General features: G+C 41.0%; 1 protein-coding gene across 6 annotated transcripts in view; it reads right to left on the reverse strand.

Annotated features, from left to right (window-relative positions):
- Positions 1-24,324, reverse strand: part of Ppp2r3a (protein phosphatase 2, regulatory subunit B'', alpha) — a 146,844-nt gene that overhangs the window by 7,793 nt on the left and 114,727 nt on the right. For 4 of the 6 annotated variants that reach the window (NM_001161362.3, NM_172144.3, XM_017313347.2 and 1 more), the window contains 3 exons: positions 14,116-14,291; positions 13,528-13,646; positions 12,242-12,348 (listed from right to left, as the gene is read on the reverse strand). In NM_001161362.3, coding sequence (NP_001154834.1) covers positions 12,242-12,348; positions 13,528-13,646; positions 14,116-14,291 — 402 coding nt within the window. Of the gene's footprint in view, positions 1-10,506; positions 12,127-12,241; positions 12,349-13,527; positions 13,647-14,115; positions 14,292-24,324 lie in introns of those variants that run through there. The other 2 variants (XM_017313349.2, XM_017313348.2) reach the window with 2 other exon arrangements.

Consider the following 24,324-nt stretch of genomic DNA (forward strand, 5'->3'; position numbering starts at 1 on the left):
ATGTGTAGCTGTCTGGGCCCCCATTGCCTATGCATGTGGAAACCAGGAAAGGGTGTTGGTGTTCTCTTCTGTTATGTTCTACAACTTTCTCTGAGACAGTCTCTTTTCCTGAAACTGGGGCTCCGTTTTCTCAGCTAGGCTGGAGGCCAGCAACCTGCTTTAGAGCTCAGGTTACAGGTATTTTTGGGAACTCTTGTTTGACTGTGCAGGTGCTGGAATTCTAACTTATTTTGTTGTAAGTTAAAATAAGGATGCTAATTATAAATAACTGCATAACCTTTCCTCAGATAGGGACTCTAGTTTTCCTGGGTTCATTCCTGGGTTGAATTTTTATGCTGGTCCTTGTTGTGATTGTGTGTCAGCTAGCCATGTTTGTCTGCAGCGTCTGCAACCTCAGGCCTGGAGTCATTTATCTGCTGTGAAGTAGAGCTTGACAAAAGGGCAATCCATGACTGTTAGTACTTTTGGAAGGTTGTATGTGCTGGGCTTCCTAAAGACATCCTTGTTGTGGGATTGGGTGGAATACTGTTGCTCTGTGCCCTATGGTAAGTATTTGCTCAGGCACTTCCGTAACAGTCTATCAGGTGATACGGATACATAGAAGGCAGAAAAATGGTGGTTTGCCTTAGAGAAGCCTACAGTCCGGTGCTAAGATGAGTAAGTCCATCTGTTTCCACTCACAGGCCAGGCTCTCTTGGACATACTACACATTCCAGTTCACAATCCACTGTTTACACAGATAGTTACTGTATCAGTGATGCCATGTCCTGTGCTCTAGGAATGAAGCGAACAGCCTGGGTGAAGAATGCTACTTACAGCTGACTAAACTCTACTGGAAGAGGGTAGGGAAATATGGCCATGGCCATAGAAGTTGTAGAAGTAAATAGCTACTGCTTTTTTTTCTTCTTCTTTTTTTTTTTTTTTTTTTTTTGTTTTTTCGAGACAGGGTTTCTCTGTAGCCCTGGCTGTCCTGGAACTCACTTTGTAGACCAGGCTGGCCTCGAATTCAGAGATCCGCCTGCCTCTGCCTCCCAAGTGCTACTACTTTTTATTACAAAGAACTTGGCTCTAAGATTTTATTTTCCTCCTCCCCCTCCTCTCCCTCTTTTTCCTCTTCTTCCTCCTTTTCCTCCTCTTCCTCCTCCTCCTCTTCCATCTCCTCCTTTTTTTTTAATTGGTGTTTCAAGACAGGGTTTTTTCAGTGTAGCCCTGGCTATCCTGGAAGCCACTCTGTAGACCAAGCTGGGATCAAGATCTGCCTGCATCTGCCTCCTGAGTGCCAACACCACCTGGCTATTTACATTGTCTTCTTTAAATCTTAAAATAGCTTGGTGTTAGAGAGGTTTCATTGTGCAGGGGATCCTATAGCTTGGAAATCTGGGATCACACTAGTAAGCAGTGGAGCAAGAATTTGAGCTTAGTACTGCTTAACTCCAAATTTCATGTGTGTGCTGTTTGTTAACTTTACCCAGGGTAGGCATAGCACCTGTTCCCAGTAGCTGGATGCCAGGTGTTTACAGGCACTATCTCCGATTCTCACAATGCCTCTGGAAGGCAGTTACCAAGTTTTCTGAACTGAGCTGGAGGAGTCAGGTAGCCTGTGCAGCTGGTGACTGGGCCAGCTCTGAGTGGCTCCTAAGCCTCTTAACACTCTTCCTTTTTCTAATATGGATCTGGCAATTCTGCGTGACATTTATCCCTGACTTTTCTCTATTTCTTCTTGAGGTGAAGGCCTAGGTTGGAACCTTTGGACTTTCAGGCACTGACCCAGCAGCTTCTGGACCAGTGTGACAGGCCGCCGTTTCCTTTGCTGACATTCTCGTGCCTGCTGCCCAGGCTGCTTGTCTTCTCTTCCCTAGAGACCTCAACTCCCACATGTGTCCTGCAAGCCTTATCTCTCACCACATGAGACGAGAGGTCTGTGACAAGCGTATCTCATATGTACTGCTTGAATTTCACTAGAGCTGGTGGCTGCATTGCCTCTCGTGACCCTTTACCTGTGTCCCTGCCTCCTCTTCCTTTACCTGTGACCTCTGCCTGCTTTTCCCTCCTGTGTCCTTGCCTCATCTTCATTCCAAGCACACTGGTACTCCTCTTAGTATGACCACAATTTGAAATATTTTTTTGCTTAATCCAATTGTATTTTCTCTTTAACTGATACTAAGTTTCTCTTGTGTTACTCAAACATAGTAGGTATTTAGACCCGATGTCCCCCACGCCCTTTCTTTAAGGCAGGTTAAAAAGATGGGCTGGGAGATAGCTCGGAGGTTAAGAATGGTTCTTGCATTACTTATTAGAGGACTGGTGTTTGGATCTCACCACCCACATTGGGTGGTCACATATGCCTCTTAGTTCCAGCCTCAAGGAATATTCTACCACCTTCTGTTCTCTGTGGGCATGCACGCACACATAGAAAATAAACTGGGCTTGGTGGTGTATACTTTTAGTACCAGCACTTGAGAAGCAGAAATAGGTGGATCTTTGAGTTCAAGGTCAACCTGGTCTACATAGCCAGTTTCAGGCAAGCCTGAACTGCCTGGCATGGGTGCTTGGAACTGAATGCCAGTCTTCTGCAGGAGCAGTCTGTGCTCTTAATCACTGCAGTGGTGTTTGTTTGTTTGTTTGTTTTGTTTTGAGAGATTTATCTGAGTTACAACTATTAGTAATTTGTTCCTCTTATTTTCCAGGAATTAACTGAAATCAACAATCTGTCTATTGTTTGTGTATAATTAAGAGGTGATGGGGGGCTGGAGAGATGGCTCAGTGGGTAAGAGCACTGACTGCTCTTCTGAAGGTCCGGTGTTCAAATCCCAGCAATCACATGGTGGCTCACAACCATCTGTAAATGAGATCTGACTCCCTCTTCTGGTGCATCTGAAGACAGCTACAGTGTACTTAGATATAATAATAAATAAATCTTTAAAAAAAAGGTGATGGTTTGAAAGAGATCTGTTTTCCATAGGTTCATATATTGAATTCTTGGACCTCACACTTCCCTGCTATGACAGACTCTTAGATCTCTGGAATCATAAGGCAAATTAAACTCCTTTTTTCTATAAGTTGGTTTTGGTTATGGTGTTTTATCACTGCAACAGGAAACTGTTATATTTCATTACTTAATTTCCTTTTTGGGGAGTGGAGGGTTGCTGGGGACTAATCTCAGGGCTTTGCACATGATATCCCACTGAGCTTCACCCTCAGCCCACAGCAGCTTATAGTATTTCACCATTTACTATATTTAGGTCCCATTTATTTTCATGATTTGTTCTGTTTAAGAAGTAAATATTTGCGTAAATGAACTCCAAAATGTGGTATTTGAAACTCACATTTTGAAAAGATGCAGAATCCTGAATTCAAAGTTTTCTTTTTAAAAATGATTTGTTTGTTCATTTTGCCTATATGTAAGAGTACTATTGTGTATGGTGTCCTTGGAGGCCAGAAAAACATATTGGCCAAAAAACCAATTGGTATTACAGTCAGTTGTGAGTTCCATGTGGGTGCTGGGGACTGAACCTGGGTCATCTGAAAGAACAGCGAGTGCTCTTTTTACTGCTGAGCCATCTCCTCAGCCCCCAAGGTTATTTTCATACTAGTACTTGGTATTCATGATGTTAAGCTTGACTGGAGGGATTTTTATCTATACATAAGGTAAGATGAGGTGATGTAAATGTGGTATCACTAGTCCATGGCTGGAGTCCTGGACAGAACCAAAGGGGGATGGAGCTCAGCGCAGCAGTTGTCTGTGCTTCCTGGTGGGGGACTCAGGGTTGCTTTGCCTTTGGCTTCTGATGCCATGAGGGCCTAAAGCACTTGGAGCTGTGAGCCAGAATAAACCCTTCATCCCTTCAGCTGTTTCTGTAGGGCATTTGATCACAGAATGGAGGGAAATAACTAATATCATGTTGCTTAATTTCTTTTTGCAGTCACTTTGTGGGTAATGTATTTTTCTTGCTAAAGATTTTCAGTTCTTTATTATTTTGTGTGATGAATTCACACTCATGGAGGGTTGGCAAGCTATATGATAAGCCAACTCTGTCTTCATACCTGTTTTCGTACAACCCATGAGCTAAGAATACTTTTACCTTTTTTAATTTCAAAGAAAAATCACAGGAATAACTTGTGATGTGAAACACTATGTGATTATTTCTGAGTTTATTTTTAAAGTTCTATTGGAATTTGCATGCATTTGCTTTATTTTATCTGCATCTGCCACATAATTGTAACAGGACCTACAAGATCTGACATACTTATAATCAGGGCTGAGAAAGAAAAAAATGCTGATTCTTGCTCATGTGCATCCTTTATTTGCTAAAATTCTAGAAATTATTTCTATTGTTTTCTAGAGGTGTTTTTAAACCCCAGCATTTCAATAAAAACAACAAATAATGTTTTCAACCTTGTCCATTCCATTCGGTATCATGCAGCAGTTTTCATTAGAAACATTACTTTCTGGGTGTGTGAGATGGCTCAGTGGTAAAGGCACCTACTTCCAGGCTTCCCAACCTGAGTTTGATCTCAGGATCCTACAAGGTGGCAAGAATCTATGTCAAAAAGTTGATCTTTGATCTTCAGATGTGCACCATAACATAGGAACCGTTAAAAAACCACCCCTAAAACAAAACAAACAAACAAACAAACAAACAAACAGACAAACAAACAGACAGCCAATAACAGAAGAACTTCCCCATTTCTAAGACACTAACTGTATTTTTAAGGGTACTTTTTTTTTTTTTAAAGATTTATTTATTTATTATATGTAAGTACATTGTAGCTGTCTTCAGACACTCCAGAAGAGGGCGTCAGATCTTGTTACAGATGGTTGTGAGCCACCATGTGGTTGCTGGGATTTGAACTTCAGACCTTCGGAAGAGCAGTCGGGTGCTCTTACCCACTGAGCCATCTCACCAGCCCTTAAGGGTACTTTTTTACATTCCTCTGAACACTCATTTTGATGCCTTGTTCTATCTCTGTATTAACTTCTTCCAACAGTGAATGCCCTCATACTGTACTTTGTTGGTATTTCTCAACTGTCTGCTGTGTGTTCATTTTTCTTTGTTGTTGGGAACAGACTGTTGCCTCTGCCTTGCTGGTTGCCTAGGGAGGGGAAGAGGGTTGGAAAGATGGCCCAGTCTGACTGTGTGGCTAAGTGTGTGGGTGGCTGCTCTTTCCCTTCCAAGTTCCCATAGTCTTCACCTTTGCCTTTCTTTTAGGGATAGGATGGGATAGAGAGTTAGACCTATGTGAATGCTGCTTCTGGTGTCCTCCTTGTTTCTAGGTTTTAGTCAAATGAGGTGGGGATCACTAAGTGCTGCTCTCATTATCTGTAACAATTACCCCTTGTATTCTGCTACAAAAAGCTGTCTGCTCCTTCCTTCTGGTCCTGTTTGCTCCCCATCTTTCGCCATCTTCTAGTGTCTACTTCAAGTGTCTCTTCTTTTAGGTGATTCTGTTTTTTGTTTTGTTTCTTAATTGTCATCTTCCATTGCCAGGGTCTTGCTATGTACCAGCTGTCCCCAACACATGGTTTAGTTGCTTGGTCTCTGGGATGTTGAGGTCTCAGGCATGAACCAGCTGTAACTCTTACGTACGTACGTACGTACGTACGTGGTGTGGAAGCTGAAGACTGCAGCATGCATCCGGTCCACCTCCTTTTAATCAGAAGCTAGTCTGTACTGTTATTTTTTGGATGTTTTGTATCCTAATATGTATTCTGCAAATGCTTTATGAACAAAACTCACAATTTTTATTTTAAATTAGGAACTTTACAATGTCTATAAACAATAGGATTCATTCCCCACCTCTGTTTTTTTGTCTCTGAAGTCTAATAGTATCAAGAAAGCTTATCTTCTTATTTAATGTGTATGAGTACTGTAGCTGCCTTTAGACACACAAGAGGGCATCGGATCCCATTACAGACGGTTGTGAGCCACCATGTGGTTGCTGGGAATTGAACTCAGGACCCCTGGAAGAGCAGTCAGTGCTTTTAACCCACTGAGCCATCTCTCCAGCCCCAAGAAAGCTTTTTAAGGAGTGCTTTTAAATTATTAAAATAATGTTTTTTGTGGTGGTCATTATTCCATAACTGAACCGTTTTAATAAGAAACTTTAGCCCTTCTCATTCATTGATCTAAAAACATCTGCTTTAATTATGACTTGAGTCTGTGCTGTGTGTGTATGTTCTGTGACTGTATGAAACGATTTTACGTTTGCCTTTACTATTCTAGCTGGTTACTTCAACTAACATTAGCTCTCCTAGTTGCCTTAGTAGATTTCTAGGATATCTGCCAAGATGTGCTAATAAAACTTACATGTGTATTTTCTGTGCCTTCTTTTAATTGTTACACATAATTTCCCTCTCTTTATCCTAGTTTTCCTTACAGTCTATTTTCCAGCAGATTGTATTTTATTTTCTATCTTTTTAGTACAGTGGTTCTCAACCTACCTAATGCTGTAATCCCTTAATAGAGTTCTTCACGTTGTGGTGACCCCCAACCACAAAATTCTTTTCATTGCTACTTTATGATTTTAATTACTACTATGAATTGTACTGTAACTTTAAGTGTTTTAAGTGAGTCTTAGGTGAGCCCTGTTCCCCTGTGTGAAAGGGAGCATTGACCCACAGGTTGAGAACCTCTGTTGTATTTGGTTAGGCTTACTTTTATATTTAAATTGATTGAATTCTTATTATTTGTTATTTTATGCCACTGCTGTAAGGCAGCTGGAGGCCAGGCTTATTTATACCTCCCTCATCTTGTGACATGTTTTTAATTAGTTAAAAAATTTACCAGGGCCACACAGAAAATTAAATTTTGTCTCAAAATTAAAAAAAATATTTTATTGTTGGGAATTATTTTCCCTATCCTTGGTATTTTGTTTTTCCATAGGAAGTTGAGGATTGCTCTTTCCATATCTGTGAAGAACTGTGTTAGAATTTTGATGGGGATTGCATCGAATCTGTAGATTGCTTTTGGTAAGATGGCTATTTTTACTATGTTAATCCTACTGATCCATGAGCATGGGAGGTCTTTCTATCTTTTGAGGCCTTCTTCGATTTCTTTATTCAGGGACTTGAAGTTCTTGTCATACAGATCTTTCACTTGCTTGGTCAGAGTTACACCAAGATATTTTATATTATTTATGGCTATTGTGAAAGGTGTTGTTTCTCTAATTTCTTTCTCAGCCCATTTATCCTTTGTATAAAGGCAGGCTGCTGACTTGTTAGTTTTATACCCAGCCGTTTGGCTGAGGGTGATTACCAGCTGTAGGAGCTCTGGTGGGATTTTCTGGGTTGCTTATATGCACTACATATCATCTGCAAGTAGTGATAACCTTGACTTCTTCTTTCCAGTTTTCTTTCTTTGTTGGGTCTTTGTGTGGTTTAGGTATCAGAGTAAATGTGGCTTTATAGAATGAATTAAGTAGTGTTCCTTCTGTTTCTGTTGTGTGGAATAGTTTGAGGAGTATTGTATTAGCTTTTCTTTGAAGGTCTAGTAGAATTTTGCACTAAAACCATGTGGCCCTGGGCTTTTTTTGTTACGAGGTTTTTAATGACTGCTTCTATTTCCTTATGGGTTATGGGACTGTTTAGATAGTTTACCTGCTCTTGATTTAATTTTGGTACCTGGTATCATCCATTTCCTCTAGATTTTCCATTTTTGTCAAGTATAGGCTTTTGTAGTAAGATCTGATGATTTTTTGAATTTCCTCAGTTTCTGTTGTCATGTCTTCCTTTTCATTTCTGATTTTGTTAATTTGGATACCGTGTCTGTGCCCTTTAGTTAGTTTGGCTAAGGGTTTTTCTATCTTGTTGATTTTCTCAAAGAATCAGCTCTTTGTTTTGATGATTCTTTTTATCTTTCTAATTGGTTGGTTTCAGCCCTAAGTTTGACTATTTCCACTTTTGGGGAATCACCATTCCTGATCTCAAGCTGTACAATTCAGCAATAGTGATAAAAAAAAAAAAAACCTCCATGTTATTGATACACAGACAGAAAGGTCGATCAGTGGAATAGAATTGAAGACTCAGAAGTAAACCCACACATCTATGGACACTTGATCTTTGACAAAGAAACCAAAACCATACACTGGAAAAAAGAAAGCATCTTCAGCAAATGGCACTGATCTAACAGGCAGTCTGCATGTGCAAGAATGCAAATTGATTCATATTCATCACCTTCTACAAAGCTCAAGTTCAAGTGGATCAAGGACCTCCACACAAAACTAGATACACTGAATCTAATAGAAGAGAAAGTGGGAAATAGCCGCGAATGCATTGGCACAAGGGAGAATTTCCTGAATAGATCACCAAAGGCTCAGGCTCTAATCAACAATTGACAAATTGGACCTCATGAAACTGAAAAACTTCTATAAGGCAAAGGACACTGTCAATAGTTCAAAACGGAAACCTACATATTGGGAAAAGATCTTCACTAACCCTACTTCTGATAGAGGGCTAATATCCAAAATTTATAAAGCACTCAAGAAGTTAGACTCCCAGTAAACCAAATAACCGAATTAACAAATGGGGTACAAAGCTAAACAGAATTCTCAGCAGAGGAATCTTAAGTTGCTGAGATGCACTTAAAGAAATGTTCACCATCCTTAGTCATCAGGGAAATGCAAATCAAAACAACCCTGAGATTCCACCTCACACGAATCAGAATGGCTAAGATAAAAAACTCAAGCAAGAGCAGATGCTGGTGAGCATGTGGAGAAAGGAACACTCCTCCACTGCAGGTGGGACTGCAAACTGGTACAGCCACTCTGGAAATCAACCTGGCAGTTCCTTAGAAAATTGGAAATACTGAAGACCCAGCAATATCACTCCTGGGCATATACCCAAAAGATGCTCCACCATATCAAATACTGAAGACCCAGCAATATCACTCCTGGGCATATACCCAAAAGATGCTCCACCATATCAAATACTGAAGACCCAGCAATATCACTCCTGGGCATATACCCAAAAGATGCTCCACCATATCAAATACTGAAGACCCAGCAATATCACTCCTGGGCATATACCCAAAAGATGCTCCACCATATCCAAGAACAGGTGCTTCACTATGTTCGTAGCAGCCTTATTTGTATTATCACTATGTATATGTATTATCACTATCAATATGTATTATCACTATGTTATCACTATGTATATCACTATGTTCGTAGCAGCCTTATTTGTATTAGCCAGAAGCTGGAAATGACTCAGATGTTCCTCAACCGAAGAATGGATACAGAAAATGTGGTTCAGTTACACAATGGAATTCTGTTCAGCTATTAAAAAATAAGGACATCATGAATTTTGCAGGCAAATGGATGGAAATATAGAAAATATTCTGAGCGAGGTAACCCAGACCCAAAAGGACATGCATCGTGTGTACTCACTGATAAATGGATATTAGTCAAAAGTACAGAATACCCATGATACAACTCACAGACCATATGAAGTTTAACAAGAAGGAAGGCCAAAGTGTAGATGCTTCAATCCCAATTAGAAGGGGGAACAAAATAACCATGGGAGGCACAGGGTGAGAGGGAAGTAGGTGGGAGACGGGAGGCAGAGGAGAAAAGGGGGGCAGGATCAGGTATGGGAGGGAGACAGGAGAGAAGTCCAGAGGACCAGAAGAATGAATGGAAATATGCAGCAGTGTGGGGTAGGGTTCAGGGAAACCTCTAGAATGTCCTAGATACCTGGGATGTGAGAGGCTCCCAGGACTCAATGGGGGTGACCTAAGCCAGAATGCCCAATAGTGGGGATAGAACCTGAAGAGACCACCTCCAGTGGACAGACAAAGCTCACAGTTGAGGGATGGGGCTACCCACCCATCTTCAAAAATTTTGACACAGATGTTCCTATCTAAAGAAAATGAAAGGACAAAAATGAACAAAGAGACTGAAGGAAAGGCCACCCAGTGTCCGGCCCAACTTGGGATCCATCCCATGGACAGGCACCAAACCCTGACACTATCACTGATTTCATGTTGTGCTTGTAGACAGGAGCCTAGCATGGCTGTCCTCTGAGAGGCTCTACCAGCAGCTGACTCAGAGGAAGATATAGCCAAGATATTGGACTGAGGTTGGAGAGCCCTTTGGAAGAGTTAGGAGAAGGACTGAATGAGCTGAAGGGGACTGATTGCAGCCCCATTGGAAGACCAACAATGTCAACTAACCCTAACCCCTGGGAGCTCTCAGAGACTAAGCCACCAGCCAAAGAGCATACCTGGGCTGGTCTGTGGCCCCTGGCACATATTCGGTAGAGGACTGCCTTGTCTGATCTTTTCAGGAGAGGATACTCTTAATCCTGTAGAAACTTGATGCCCCAGGGAAGGGGGATTTTGGTGGGGGTGAGCTGGGGGTGGGTGGGTGAGTGGGGGAACACCTCTCAGAAGCAAAGGGGGAGAGGTGAAGGGGTGGAAAATTCGGGGAGGGGGGCCAGGAAGGGTGGCAACATTTGGAATGTAAATAAATAATTTAAAAAAGTGGAAAACAAGAAACAAAGCTACCCTATAGAAGAGGCAAATCAGACCTTTAATCATTGCTGCATTCCAGTAAAGAGACAAGCCACAATTGTCATCAGTTATTATTAGTATCCCTGGATATACTTGGCTTCTGACCCTCCTCCTCATGCCATTTTTTATTAAAAAAAGAATTTCACATATGAAACCTTAGTTTTTTTGCTAAATAAGATCCTGAAGACAGCATGGTCTAGGTATAAGTAACACGTCCTCTTCCTGGTGCTAGAGTGGCTGAGGGCGGAGGACAACAAGGTCAAGGTCAGGGGCTGGAGATATGGCTCAGTGGTTAAGAGCACTGACTGCTCTTCCAGAGGTCCTGAGTTCAATTCCCAGCAACCACATGGTGGCTCACACCATCTGTAGTGAGGTCCGATGCCCTCTTGTGGTGTCTGAAGACAGCTACAGTGTGCTCACACACATGAAATAACTAAATCTAAACAGAAAGATCAAGGTCAGTCTCAGCCCTTGACAGTGGGGTTGGCTGGGGGCTGTGGCGGCGGTCGGGGCTGTGGCTGGGGCGGGAGGGAGCAGAAGGCACTACCCCTTGGAGGACTATCTCACATCTCCTACTGGACTGCATATTTCCTGTTTATCCTTTCTCTCTGTGTTCCAGGAGGCTGACCTGATGTCCCCTGGTCTTATGGAAGTCGAGAGGTGCCATCACCAGTTGCTGAGGACATGAAGAGAGTGGCATGTGTGTTTCTAGTAGCTTGTTCACAGGTGAGTTTCCTAGTTTGGCAAATTCTAAACTTGTCAGGGCCCTTTCACAAAGCTACTATTTTTGGCTCTGGTGTTTCATGTCCTTGTCCCTTTAGGCTAAGACATGGAAACTGTTGCATAGTTTGAGGGTCTGCATCCATCATTGCTTGGTTTCTATAACATCCCTTATCTCTTTGTAGACTCTTGACAACCACCTAGTTTGCGTACACTTTTCTACTTGGTGTGTTCTGAGAATTCATCCTATATATTAAATGATATGTACACTGGATAATTCCACAAACACCATAATTTGTAACAGTGAAATGTTAAAAATATAGCATCAATGAGAAGAGTACAAAGTAATAATACAACAGTAAAATATTACAGTATGCATATATGATATATACAGTAGAATATTACAAAGTATAAAAATGAGTCATTATGAGTTAAGAAAATGTCGTTTCCCTTGCAATATGAATTCAGAGCTCCGTAACTCTCATACATCAGATGTAGATAGCATATTTGTAGTTCCAACAAAGTCTAAGAAAAAAATTATAAGGAATTTCTCAAGAAGTCATAGAAAGTAATGGAAAAAACCGATAAATGATACAGTTGCGGAAATGTCCCAAGTAGTACAATTTTTGGAGAGCTTTCTTTCTTAGCATGATCTATACATGGAACTTTGATAAAGGTTCATTTAACACATGATCCATTTATCATTTAGGGGAGGTTCAAGTCTGTAGCAGGGGTGATTGACTATTACAGAGTTGTGCTCCGTGATCTTGGATTCCATGAAAGGTGTGACTTGTTAAAGGCAATGGGGCATGAGAATGTCAGGCAGTCAGTGAGGATTGTAAGAGAAGACTACTGGGGCCATGTCATCCAAGGTAAGAGAGCTAAGCCGGATACATCGCTTTAATATTATTTAAAGAGGAAAAAATAGAGAAGGATTTTTTAATGGTAGTTATAGTATTTCTGACATGGGCAGCCCTGCTAGAGCCCTGACAGAATCAAAGAGATGCACTCACCCTTCTTGGAGCTGAACCTGGGCAGACTCCTCAGTTACGAGAGCCTCGTACTCCTCAGCCGCAAATCTGTCCCAGTCAGATGGCTCAGGGCCATCATTTTCAACATCCTGATTAAAAGGAAGAATTAGAATAAAGGCAGAAATTGGAAGTAGGTATATTTATGTTATAAATATCACAAGTGTATGCTGCTGAAAACCTATCTGAAAAGTATTCTAATACAGTAAAAGAAGGACTAAGGCAACGTTCCACAGTAATCTGCCCCGAAATTACAAAACTCTGTGTGCTAATAAGCAGCTTGCATGTTTTTGGTCATGATTCTATCTTTAAAAAAAAAAAGAATTAATTTGTGAATCATGTATATTTTTAGCATTTGCAGAAGTCAGAGGGGGCACACTGGACTTAGACAGTTGTGAGTCACTATATGTGTGCTGGGAACTGAACCTAGATCCTCAGCAAGAGCAGCAAGTACTCTTAATCTCTGAGCTATCTCTCCAGCTCCATGATTCTTGAAAAGGAAAAGAAATTTGTGGTTTTTCTTTGTGTGTGCCTACATGATCTGAGTGGGTGAGCGTGCATGCGTGTGTGGAGATCAGAGGACAACTATATGAAGCCTGTTCTCTTTCCATTCAGGGTTTATTGATGGTCTAACAGATGTTTGCTCACGACAAAGAAGCGTGTCTCTAGTCTTATGCAGAACATTTAAAATTGATAGCCATACACAGGAATCATACTTGAAGAAGTGTTCCATTATCTGAAGTTGTGTGTTACGGAGTTCTGTTATTACTTAGAAGGGTAAATCTATTTACCACACTATTTTGAAAGTGCATAGCACAATTAACCCAAGGTCAGTGTAGCTGATACATTTTTTTCAAAACTACTTTGTTGAAACTAATTTCTAATGGTATTTAACTACCTACAGCAATCAATATAGCCCACTAGGTAGCAAGGACTTAGAGATGGAGGTTCCCTAAACTGCAATATGTCTTAAGGGATGAGATGCCTTCTTAGTATCTATTCATTTACTTGGAGGCAAGGTCTCTCTCTCCATCGCTCTGGCTGCCTGGAACTTGCTAGGTCCATCGGGCTGGGCTTGAACTCAGATGATCCCTTTCCTCCCCTCCCTTCTGCTCAGACTTTATTCTCCCTTTTCATATGGGATCAGGTATTTTAGACACTGTCTCTTTAAATACAGAAAGCTTATATGCACAGACCATTTAATATGCAGCATATATACCTTTGGTACTCCAGCTCTGAGAGTTCAATTTCAATGTATACTGTTATGTTACCTTCTGGACTGCAAAAGGATCTCTTTGTTCATGGTCCAAGTATTTCTCCAGGTTAAAGAAAGTGTCGTAGAAGATGTGGGCCATTCTGCACCTCTTCAGATCGCGCAGAGTTATTCTGCCTATGAAAGACAAGTATACCCTGTAAAGGTCACTGGCAGCTCTTTTGACAAAAGAAAAACTCACTGATGTTGAAAAGTATATGTATATGTCCATTTTACTACAAATTGCATTTTTTAAAAGGTGAGAAATTTTAACTTGTACATGCCAGTGGCTTTAAGTACATTCATGATGTATAACCATCAACACTGTAACATTATCCACCCCCCACCCAGCAAAGAACTGTAGTTTCTTCAAGAAGTCCTCCCACTGCCAGGCCTCTTGAGTCACTAATCTATTTCTTTTCTTTATAGAAATTCTGTTTCTTAAATAATGGATTTGACACTCATAGTCAGAGAGAAACTACATTTCTCTGTAGCTGGGAAGCCTGTAAAGGCAACTCTGGAATGCTAAATCCATCAGGACACGACAGAGCTCTGTGTCCATTCTGTTTAAGGACGACAGTGTAAACTGCTGTTCCGTTGGCCTTACCATCACTAGCTGGCTTCACCAAGTCAAGCATCTGGCACAACAGATCATGGAACGGCAAGGGCTCAATGCCCATGGCTTCCATCCGTTCACACTGCTCTTCATAGAAGTACTCTAGTTCATACATGGAAAGTATGCCATCTCCATCCACATCCATGCAGCGGAACCAGTACTCAATGCTAGGATGAAGGAGATGCTTGTTAGCATGGACCTGGTAGAGGTTCTTTTAAAGTAAATTTACATGTGTGTTACAGATTATGCTTAGCTTATAAAGGTTTATTAGAAAAAACAATGGAGGGCGGGAGAGATGGCTCAGTCATTAAAAGATAGGTTCACGACTAAATACACACACACACACACACACACACACACACACACACACACACACACACACAATGGGAGGTCCCTTCTGCCATCTGTTTTTAAATTCCAGAATCAGTCATTTTCAAAAGCCAATTATTAGCCGGGCGGTGGTGGCGCACGCCTTTAATCCCAGCACTTGGGAGGCAGAGACAGGCGGATTTCTGAGTTCGAGGCCAGCCTGGTCTACAAAGTGAGTTCCAGGACAGCCAGGACTACAGAGAAACCCTGTCTCGAAAAACCAAAAAAAAAAAAAAAAAAAGCCAATTATTTTGCTTTTTATCTTGTATTTTCAGATCAAAACCCCATATTTCTCTCCAGTTTTCTGTTTTAAGAATTGTGCACTGATTTTACCAACAGATGATATTTTGGCCTTTATCACTTCCATTTACTTAATACAGTAAAACTGTTCATTATTCAGAGTTAATAACAGTATGTTCCTTTTATCTCTCATTTAATTTTGCTTCCCATGGCCTTGTTATTACATTACCCCTTAAGTTGCCACTAGCTGTTTAGATACACATTTAATTACAGCAGGTATTTTAACAACTGAATTTTCTTGAAATATCCTTTGATTCCTTCTGACTTAATTTCCCATGGTCTGTTTGAACTCTATGCCTGGTTCACAATTTCATCTTGAAGTTCTTTTCACTATTGTCTCTCTTGGATCTCATATTTCTCCCATCCTTTGACATGGTACATTATCTAGTAGTATCTTAAAAAGAGAGTTACAGCAGGCAAGTCTGTCTGTCTGTCTGTCTGTCTGTCTCTGTGTCTGCGCATACATGTGGAGGGCAGAGATCAACATTGGTCATCTTCCTCAATTGCTTTTCCACATTTGACACAGGGCCTCTCATTAGTCAGATAGCCTAGGCTAGTTGACTGGTGAGCCCCAGGGTCAACCTGTCTCACCTCCCTAGCACGGGGATTACAAGTGTGTACCATGACTGACTTTTGTGTTTTTTTTTTTTTAAACATGAATTCTAAGGATCAAACTGAACTATCCATATTTTTTTGACCTTGCATTTCTTTTTTTTTTCTTAATTAGGTATTTTCCTCGTTTACATTTTCAATGCTATCCCAAAGGTCCCCCATACCCACCCCCCCCAATCCCCTACCCACCCACTCCCCCTTTTTGGCCCTGGCGTTCCCCTGTACTGGGGCATATAAAGTTTGCAAGTCCAATGGGCCTCTCTTTGCAGTGATGGCCGACTAGGCCATCTTTTGATACATATGCAGCTAAAGACAAGAGCTCCCGGGTACTGGTTAGTTCATATTGTTGTTCCACCTATAGGGTTGCAGTTCCCTTTAGCTCCTGGGGTAATTTCTCTAGCTCCTCCATTAGGGGCCATGTGACCCATCCAATAGCTGACTGTGATCATCCACTTCTGTGTTTGCTAGGCCCCGGCATAGTCTCACAAGAGACAGCCATATCTGGGTCCTTTCAGCAAAATCTTGCTAGTGTATGCAATGGTGTCAGCATTTGGAAGCTGATTATGGGATGGATCCCTGCATATGGCAATCACTAGATGGTCCATCCTTTCGTCACAGCTCCAAATTTTGTCTCTGTAACTCTATCTATGGGTATTTTGTTCCCATTTCTAAGAAAGGGTAAAGTGTCCACACTTTGGTCTTCGTTCTTCTTGAATTTCATGCGTTTGGCAAGTTGTATCTTATATCTTGGGTATCCTAAGTTTCTGGGCTAATATCCACTTATCAGTGAGTACATATTGTGCGAGTTCCTTTGGGATTGGGTTACTTCACTCAGGATGATACCCTCCAGGTCCATCCATTTGCCTAGGAATTTCATAAATTCATTTTTTAATAGCTGAGTAGTATTCCATTGTGTAAATGTACCACATTTTCTGTATCCATTCCTCTGTTGAGGGGCATCTGGGTTCTTTCCAGCTTCTGGCTATTATAAACAAGGCTGCTATGAACATAGTGGAGCATGTGTTCTTCTTACCGGTTGGGACATCTTCTGGATATATGCCCAGGAGAGGTATTGCGGGATCCTCTGGTAGTACTATGTCCAATTTTCTGAGGAACCGCCAGACTGATTTCCAGAGTGGTTGTACAAGCTTGCAATCCCACCAACAATGGAGGAGTGTTCCCCTTTCTCCACATCCTCGCCAGCATCTGCTGTCACCTGAGTTTTTGATCTTTGCCATTCTGACTGGAGTGAAGTGGAATCTCAGTGTTGTTTTGATTTGCATTTCCCTGATGATTAAGGATGTTGAACATTTTTTTCAGGTGCTTCTCTGCCATTCGGTATTCCTCAGGTGAAAATTTTTTGTTCAGCTTTGAGCCCCATTTTTAATGGGGTTATTTGCTTTTCTGGAGTCCACCTTCTTGAGTTCTTTATATATATTGGATATTAGTCCCCTATCCGATTTGGGATAGGTAAAGATCCTTTACCAATCTGTTGGTGGCCTTTTTGTCTTATTGACGGTGTCTTTTGCTTTGCAGAAGCTTTGCAATTTTATGAGGTCCCATTTATTGATTCTTGATCTTACAGCACAAGCCATTGCTGTTCTATTCAGGAATTTTTCCCCTGTACCCATATCTTCGAGGCTTTTCCCTACTTTCTCCTCTATAAGTTTCAGTGTCTCTGGTTTTATGTGGAGTTCCTTAATCTACTTAGATTTGACCTTAGTACAAGGAGATAGAAATGGATCAATTCGCATTCTTCTACATGATAACCGCCAGTTGTGCCAGCACCATTTGTTGAAAATGCTGTCTTTTTTCCACTGGATGGTTTTAGCTCCATGTCAAAGATCAAGTGACCATAGGTGTGTGGGTTCATCTCTGGGTCTTCAATTCTGTTCCATTGGTCTACTTGTCTGTCACTATACCAGTACCATGCAGTTTTGATCACAATTGCTCTGTAGTACAGTTTTAGGTCCGGCATGGTGATTCCACCAGAGGTTCTTTTATCCTTGAGAAGAGTTTTTGCTATCCTCGGTTTTTTGTTATTCCAGATGAATCTGCCGATTGCCCTGTCTAATTCGTTGAAGAATTGAGTTGGAATTTTGATGGGGATTGCATTGAATCTGTAGATTGCTTTTGGCAAGATAGCCATTTTTACAATGTTGATCCTGCAAATCCATGAGCATGGGAGATCTTTCCATCTTCTGAGATCTTCTTTAATTTCTTTCTTTAGAGACTTGAAGTTCTTATCATACAGATCTTTCACTTCCTTAGTTAGAGTCACGCCAAGGTATTTTATATTATTTGTGACTATTGAGAAGGGTGTTGTTTCCCTAATTTCTTTCTCAGCCTGTTTATCCTTTGTGTACAGAAAGGCCATTGACTTGTTTGAGTTAATTTTATGTCCAGCTACTTCATTGAAGCTGTTTATCAGGCTTAGGAGTTCTCTGGTGGAATTTTTAGGGTCACTTATATATACACTATCATATCATCTGCAAAAAGTGATATTTTGACTTCTTCCTTTCCAATTTGTATCCCCTTGATCTCCTTTTGTTGTCTAATTGCTCTGGCTAGGACTTCAAGTACAATGTTGAATAGGTAGGGCGAGAGTGGACATCTAGTCCCTGATTTTAGTGGGATTGCTTCCAGCTTCTCACCATTTACTTTGATGTTGGCTATTGGTTTGCTGTAGATTGCTTTTATCATGTTTAGGTATGGGCCTTGAATTCCTGATCTTTCCAAGACTTTTATCATGAATGGGTGTTGGATTTTGTCAAATGCTTTCTCAGCATCTAATGAGATAATCATGTGGTTTTTGTCTTTGAGTTTGTTTATATACTGGATTACATTGATGGATTTCCGTATATTAAACCATCCCTGCATCCCTGGGATGAAACCTACTTGGTCAGGATGGATGATTGTTTTGATGTGTTCTTGGATTGCGTTAGCAAGAACTTTATTGAGGATTTTTGCATCGATATTCATAAGGGAAATTGGTCTGAAGTTCTCTATCTTTGTTGGGTCTTTTTGTGGTTTAGGTATCAGAGTAATTGTGGCTTCATAGAATGAGTTGGGTAGAGTACCTTCCGTTTCTATTTTGTGGAATAGTTTGTGAAGAACTGGAATTAGGTCTTCTTTGAAGGTCTGATAGAACTCTGCACTAAACCCATCTGGTCCTGGGCTTTTTTTTGGCTGGGAGACTATTAATAACTGCTTCTATTTCTTTAGGGGATATGGGACTGTTTAGATGGTCAACTTGATCCTGATTCAACTTTGGTACCTGGTATCTGTCCAGAAATTTGTCCATTTCGTCCAGGTTTTCCAGTTTTGTTGAGTATAGCCTTTTGTAGAAGGATCTGATGGTGTTTTGGATTTCTTCAGGATCTGTTGTTATGTCTCCCTTTTCATTTCTGATTTTGTTAATTAGGATTTTGTCCCTGTGCCCTCTAGTGAGTCTAGCTAAGGGTTTATCTATCTTGTTGATTTTCTCAAAGAACCAACTCCTCGTTTGGTTAATTCTTTGAATAGTTCTTCTTGTTTCCACTTGGTTGATTTCACCTCTGAATTTGATTATTTCCTGCCTTCTACTCCTCTTGGGTGAATTTGCTTCCTTTTCTTCTAGACCTTTTAGGTGTGTTGTCAAGCTGCTAATGTGTGCTCTCTCTAGTTTCTTTTTGGAGGCACTCAGAGCTATGAGTTTTCCTCTTAGGAATGCTTTCATTGTGTCCCATAAGTTTGGGAATGTCGTGGCTTCATTTTCATTAAACTCCAAAAAGTCCTTACTTTCTTTCTTTATTCCTTCCTTGACCAAGGTATCATTGAGAAGAGTGTTGTTCAGTTTCCACGTGAATGTTGGCTTTCTATTATTTATTTTGTTATTGAAGATCAGCCTTAGTCCATGGTGATCTGATAGGATGCATGGGACAATTTCAATATTTTTGTATATGTTGAGGCTTGTTTTGTGACCAATTATGTGGTCAATTTTGGAGAATGTACCATGAGGTGCTGAGAAGAAGGTATATCCTTTTGTTTTAGGATAAAATATTCTGTAGATATCTGTTAAGTCCATTTGTTTCATCACTTCTGTTAGTTTCACTGTGTCCCTGTTTAGTTTCTGTTTCCATGATCTGTCCATTGATGAAAGTGGTGTGTTGAAGTCTCCCACTATTATTGTGTGAGGTGCAATGTGTGCTTTGAGCTTTACTAAAGTTTCTTTAATGAATGTGGCTGCCCTTGTATTTGGAGCATAGATATTCAGAATTGAGAGTTCCTCTTGGAGGATTTTACCTTTGATGAGTATGAAGTGCCCCTCCTTGTCTTTTTTGATGACTTTGGGTTGGAAGTCAATCTTATCAGATATTAGGATGGCTACTCCAGCTTGTTTCTTCATACCATTTGCTTGGAAAATTGTTTTCCAGCCTTTTATTCTGAGGTAGTGTCTATCTTTTTCTCTGAGATCAGTTTCCTGTAAGCAGCAAAATGTTGGGTCCTGTGTATGTAGCCAGTCTGTTAGTCTATGTCTTTTTATTGGGGAATTGAGTCCATTGATATTAAGAGATATTAAGGAAAAGTAATTGTTGCTTCCTGTTATTTTTGTTGTTAAAGTTGGCATTCTGTTCTTGTGGCTGTCTTCTTTTAGTTTTGTTGAGGGATTATCTTCTTGGTTTTTCTAGGGTGTGGTTCCCGTCCTTGTATTGGTTTTTTTTCTGTTATTATCCTTTGAAGAGCTGGATTCGTGGAGAGATAATGGGCGAATTTAGTTTTGTCGTGGAATACTTTGGTTTCTCCATCTATGGTAATTGAGAGTTTGGCTGGGTATAGTAGCCTGGGCTGGAATTTGTGTTCTCTTAGTGTCTGTATAACATCTGTCCAGGCTCTTCTGGCTTTCATAGTCTCTGGTGAAAAATCTGGTGTAATTCTGATAGGCTTGCCTTTATATGTTACTTGACCTTTTTCCCTTACTGCTTTTAGTATTCTATCTTTATTTAGTGCATTTGTTGTTCTGATTATTATGTGTCGGGAGGAATTTCTTTTCTGGTCCAGTCTATTTGGAGTTCTGTAGGCTTCTTGTATGTTCATGGGCATCTCTTTCTTTAGATTTGGGATGTTTTCTTCAATAATTTTGTTGAAGATGTTTGCTGGTCCTTTGAGTTGAAAATCTTCATTCTCATCCACTCCTATTATCCGTAGGTTTGGTCTTCTCATTGTGTCCTGGATTTCCTGGATGTTTTGAGTTAGGATCTTTTTGCATTTTCCATTTTCTTTGATTGTTGTGCCGATGTTCTCTATGGAATCTTCTGCACCTGAGATTCTCTCTTCCATCTCTTGCATTCTGTTGCTGATGCTGGCATCTATGGTTCCAGATTTCTTTCCTAGGGTTTCTATCTCCAGCGTTGCCTCACTTTGGGTTTTCTTTATTGTGTCTACTTCCCTTTTTAGGTCTAGTATGGTTTTGTTCATTTCCATCACCTGTTTGGATGTGTTTTCCTGTTTTTCTATAAGGACTTCTACCTGTTTGGTTGTGTTTTCCTGTTTTTCTTTAAGGACTTGTAACTCTTTAGCAGTGTTTTCCTGTATTTCTTTAAGTGAGTTATTAAATTCCTTCTTTATGTCCTCTACCATCATCATGAGATATGCTTTTAAATCCAGGTCTACCTTTTCAGGTGTGTTAGGGTGCCCTGGACTGGGCGAAGTGGGCGTTCTGGGTTCTGATGATGGTGAGTGGTCCTGGTTTCTGTTAGTAGGATTCTTACGTTTACCTTTCGCCATCTGGCAATCTCTGGAGTTAGTTGTTATAGTTGTCTTTGTTTAGAGATTGTCCCTCTGTTGATTTTGTTACCCTCTATCAGCAGATGTGGGAGACTAGCTCTCTCCTCTGAGTTTCAGTGGTCAGAGCAGTCTCTGCAGGCAAGCTCTCCTCCTTCAGGGAAGGTGCACAGTTATCTGGTGTTTGGACCTCCTCCTGGCTGAAGATGAAGGCCCAAAACAGGATCTTTCCCAGAAGCTGTGTTGCTTTGGCCAGGAAGGTGGCCGGTTGTCTGGAGCCGAAGATGGCGCTGCCTCAGAAGCTCTGTGGTTCTCGCCTGTCCCAGAAACGGCTGGCCTCTGTATTCCACACCATCACCCGTGCAGCCTGCCCTCTGAGAAGTCCCGGAGCCAAGGTGGCTTCCGCCTGAGCCTGAGGCAGAAACCTCTCAGGCCGGGCGGACCCCTGTGCTCTCACCAGGAAGATGGCCGGTTGTCTCTGACCTTGCATTTCTTTTTTTCTTTTTTAAATTTTAATTTATTTTAAATACATTCATACTATGTCATCTAAGATGGCCTCCAACCCCTGGGTCACATGATTATCCTGCTCTAGCTCTTGAGGAGCTGGACAGCAGGTACTCAACCCCTCCTGGCTCAGATCTCAGATGTGGAGAGTTTCCTTTCCCAAACCTCTAATTTGGTATTATAGCTAACTCTAGAATTAAAGCTCAGTAGTGCTTTTCCTTCAGATTTTTATCTTTATTTAATTTGAGGGGGCCTCACATTGTAGCTTCTGTATGTGATCTACTAGGACTTTAACTTTTACATATGATACAGGTATACAAACTATTCTTAAGGGCAGGTGCCATGCCCATGATTAACAAAAAATCAATTCAATGGTAGGTTTGGAGTTTGTCTCCTAATGCTTTGTCAGGGCTCCAACCCCCTCACGCCAACCCCTTACAGATCCTTTATGTATATCCTACAGCTTCTGGTTTTGTGTTTTTATGGGGATTGTCTATGTGCAAATGTGTGTGTGCCTGAGTTTGCAGGTGGTTTTTTGGACCTTCCTTTAGGCTCTTCTGTTTTTGTTTTGTACTATCCCAATTAGTTTGTTTTTATCATATTATTTTTAGATGTTTGTCTGTGTGAATTTGGATGGGAGGGGAGGGTGATCTGGGAGGAGAATCATAATCAGAATGCCTTGTATGAAAAAATTATTTTCAATAAAAGAAGAAAAAAAGGCAGCCCAGCTAGAAGAACATATCCCACAGAAAAGACAACAGCTTTTGGGATAGCCCCCGTTCCAGTTGTTTAGGACCCACATGAAGACCAAGCTGCACATCTGCTACATATGTGCCGAGAAACCTAGGTCCAGCCTGTGTATGCTTTTTAGTTGGGGTTCAGTCTCTGAGAGCCCCAAGGGTCCAGGTTAGCTGACTCTGTTGGTCTTCCTGTGGAGTTCCTATCTCATTAGGGGCTGCAATCCTTCCTCCTATTCTTCCATAAGAGTCCCCAAACTCCATCCACTGTGTCTCTCTGAGTCAGCTGCTGGGTGGAGCCTCTCAAGGGACAACACAGCACTATTCTTTTTGTTTAGGATTGCTTTAGTTATCCAGTATTTTTTGTTCTTCCATACAAATTTTAAGGGTGCCTTTTCTACTTCTGTGATAAAGAGCACTGGAATTTTATTGGGATTGTACTTTGAATCTGTAGATTGTTTTGGCAGGACGGCCGTATGATCTATTCGGGGAGTAGAGGAAGGGCTGAATCAATGTGTAAAGATTGGGTGAGTGTGTTATTTAACACGGGCATGGCCCACATCAATGCTCCATATCCACGGGAAACTGGCAAAGCCTTCCCTACATGGGTCAGCATTGGAACTGACAAAGCCTTCCTCTGGTCTAAGTGTGAATGTTGATCATGTTTGCAAGTATGAGTGTTTAGAAATGATTGGCCAGTGTGTGTCCTGCTTTTGGATGTTAACAGTCTGAGACTGCTTGCTTACAGGCTCTTCATACCAAAACTAGCCAACCCCTGAGACCCCTCTCCCTATACTTAATAAAAGCACTGTTTTGTGAAGTTGGTGTTACTCAATTAGGGTATGCACGGCTCACCTGACCCCAGTCATTTCTCTGTTTACTAAGTCCATTTACATGACATATTACATTTATTGATTTACATATACTGAGCCACCCCACATCTCTATAATGAAGTCAGCACAATCATGGTGTGTATCTGGACTTTGGCTACTTTGTGGGTTCTTTTTGCCATCCTTCTGCACCCCCTGTCTTCTACCCTTTCAATCCTCTAGCACTAGACAGGAGAGAAAGAAGGATAGAGGAGAAAGGGGGCAGCGTTATCATTAGACTCCTTCCTGCTGATTAGGCAGGTTTGATCTTTGTTTGATCTTTGCATATGACTACTTAACAAACCACAACTAATAGCAGCCAGCAACCAACTACCAACCCACACTGCCTCTTGGAGCCGTAGCATTTTTATACCCTCTGAAAAGTCCCCAGAATTCCAAACATCGCACAGTCACAGAAACTATCTGCAGCAAAATCACACTCCTGCTAGAGCACGAGGCAAATCATAGTCAGCTGCTTTAGACAATCTGAAGCAGTCCCATATCCCTATACCTGGGATTAAAATGAAAACATATTCTTATACTACTACTGCGTTTTTTAAAAATAAATAAAATTATCAGTACAATGGTACTTTTTCATGTATTCTTAAATTTGGTTTGTAGATTATTTTTATATTCTTCTCTCATATAATATATTTCGACCACTGTCTCCCCTCCACCCCCTGACCTTACCTCTCCCCCAGATCCACTATTCTTCCCTTTCCATTAAGAAAAGAGTAGGCCTCCTGGGAGTATTTGTGTTCATCAATGAAACTGTTCAAAATCATTTTTTAATTTTTTTGATACAGGGTCTCACTATGTAGCCTCTAGCTGGCCTGGAACTCTCTGTATAGACCAGGCTGGATGAGAACTAATAGATCTACGTGCCTTTGGAATGCTGGGATTAAAGACATGTGCCACAACAAATAGATTAAAATTTATAAGAAGAGTTTGAAAGTATTCTTTTTCTGTTTTTATGTTATAATTTCAGAATGATTGGTATTAGTTCTTTAAAGGTCTGGTAGAATTTTTCAGTGACTCCATCTGGT

The sequence above is a fragment of the Mus musculus genome, chromosome 9 (genome assembly GCF_000001635.26).
Source record: "Mus musculus strain C57BL/6J chromosome 9, GRCm38.p6 C57BL/6J".
Taxonomy (NCBI): Eukaryota; Metazoa; Chordata; class Mammalia; order Rodentia; family Muridae; genus Mus; species Mus musculus.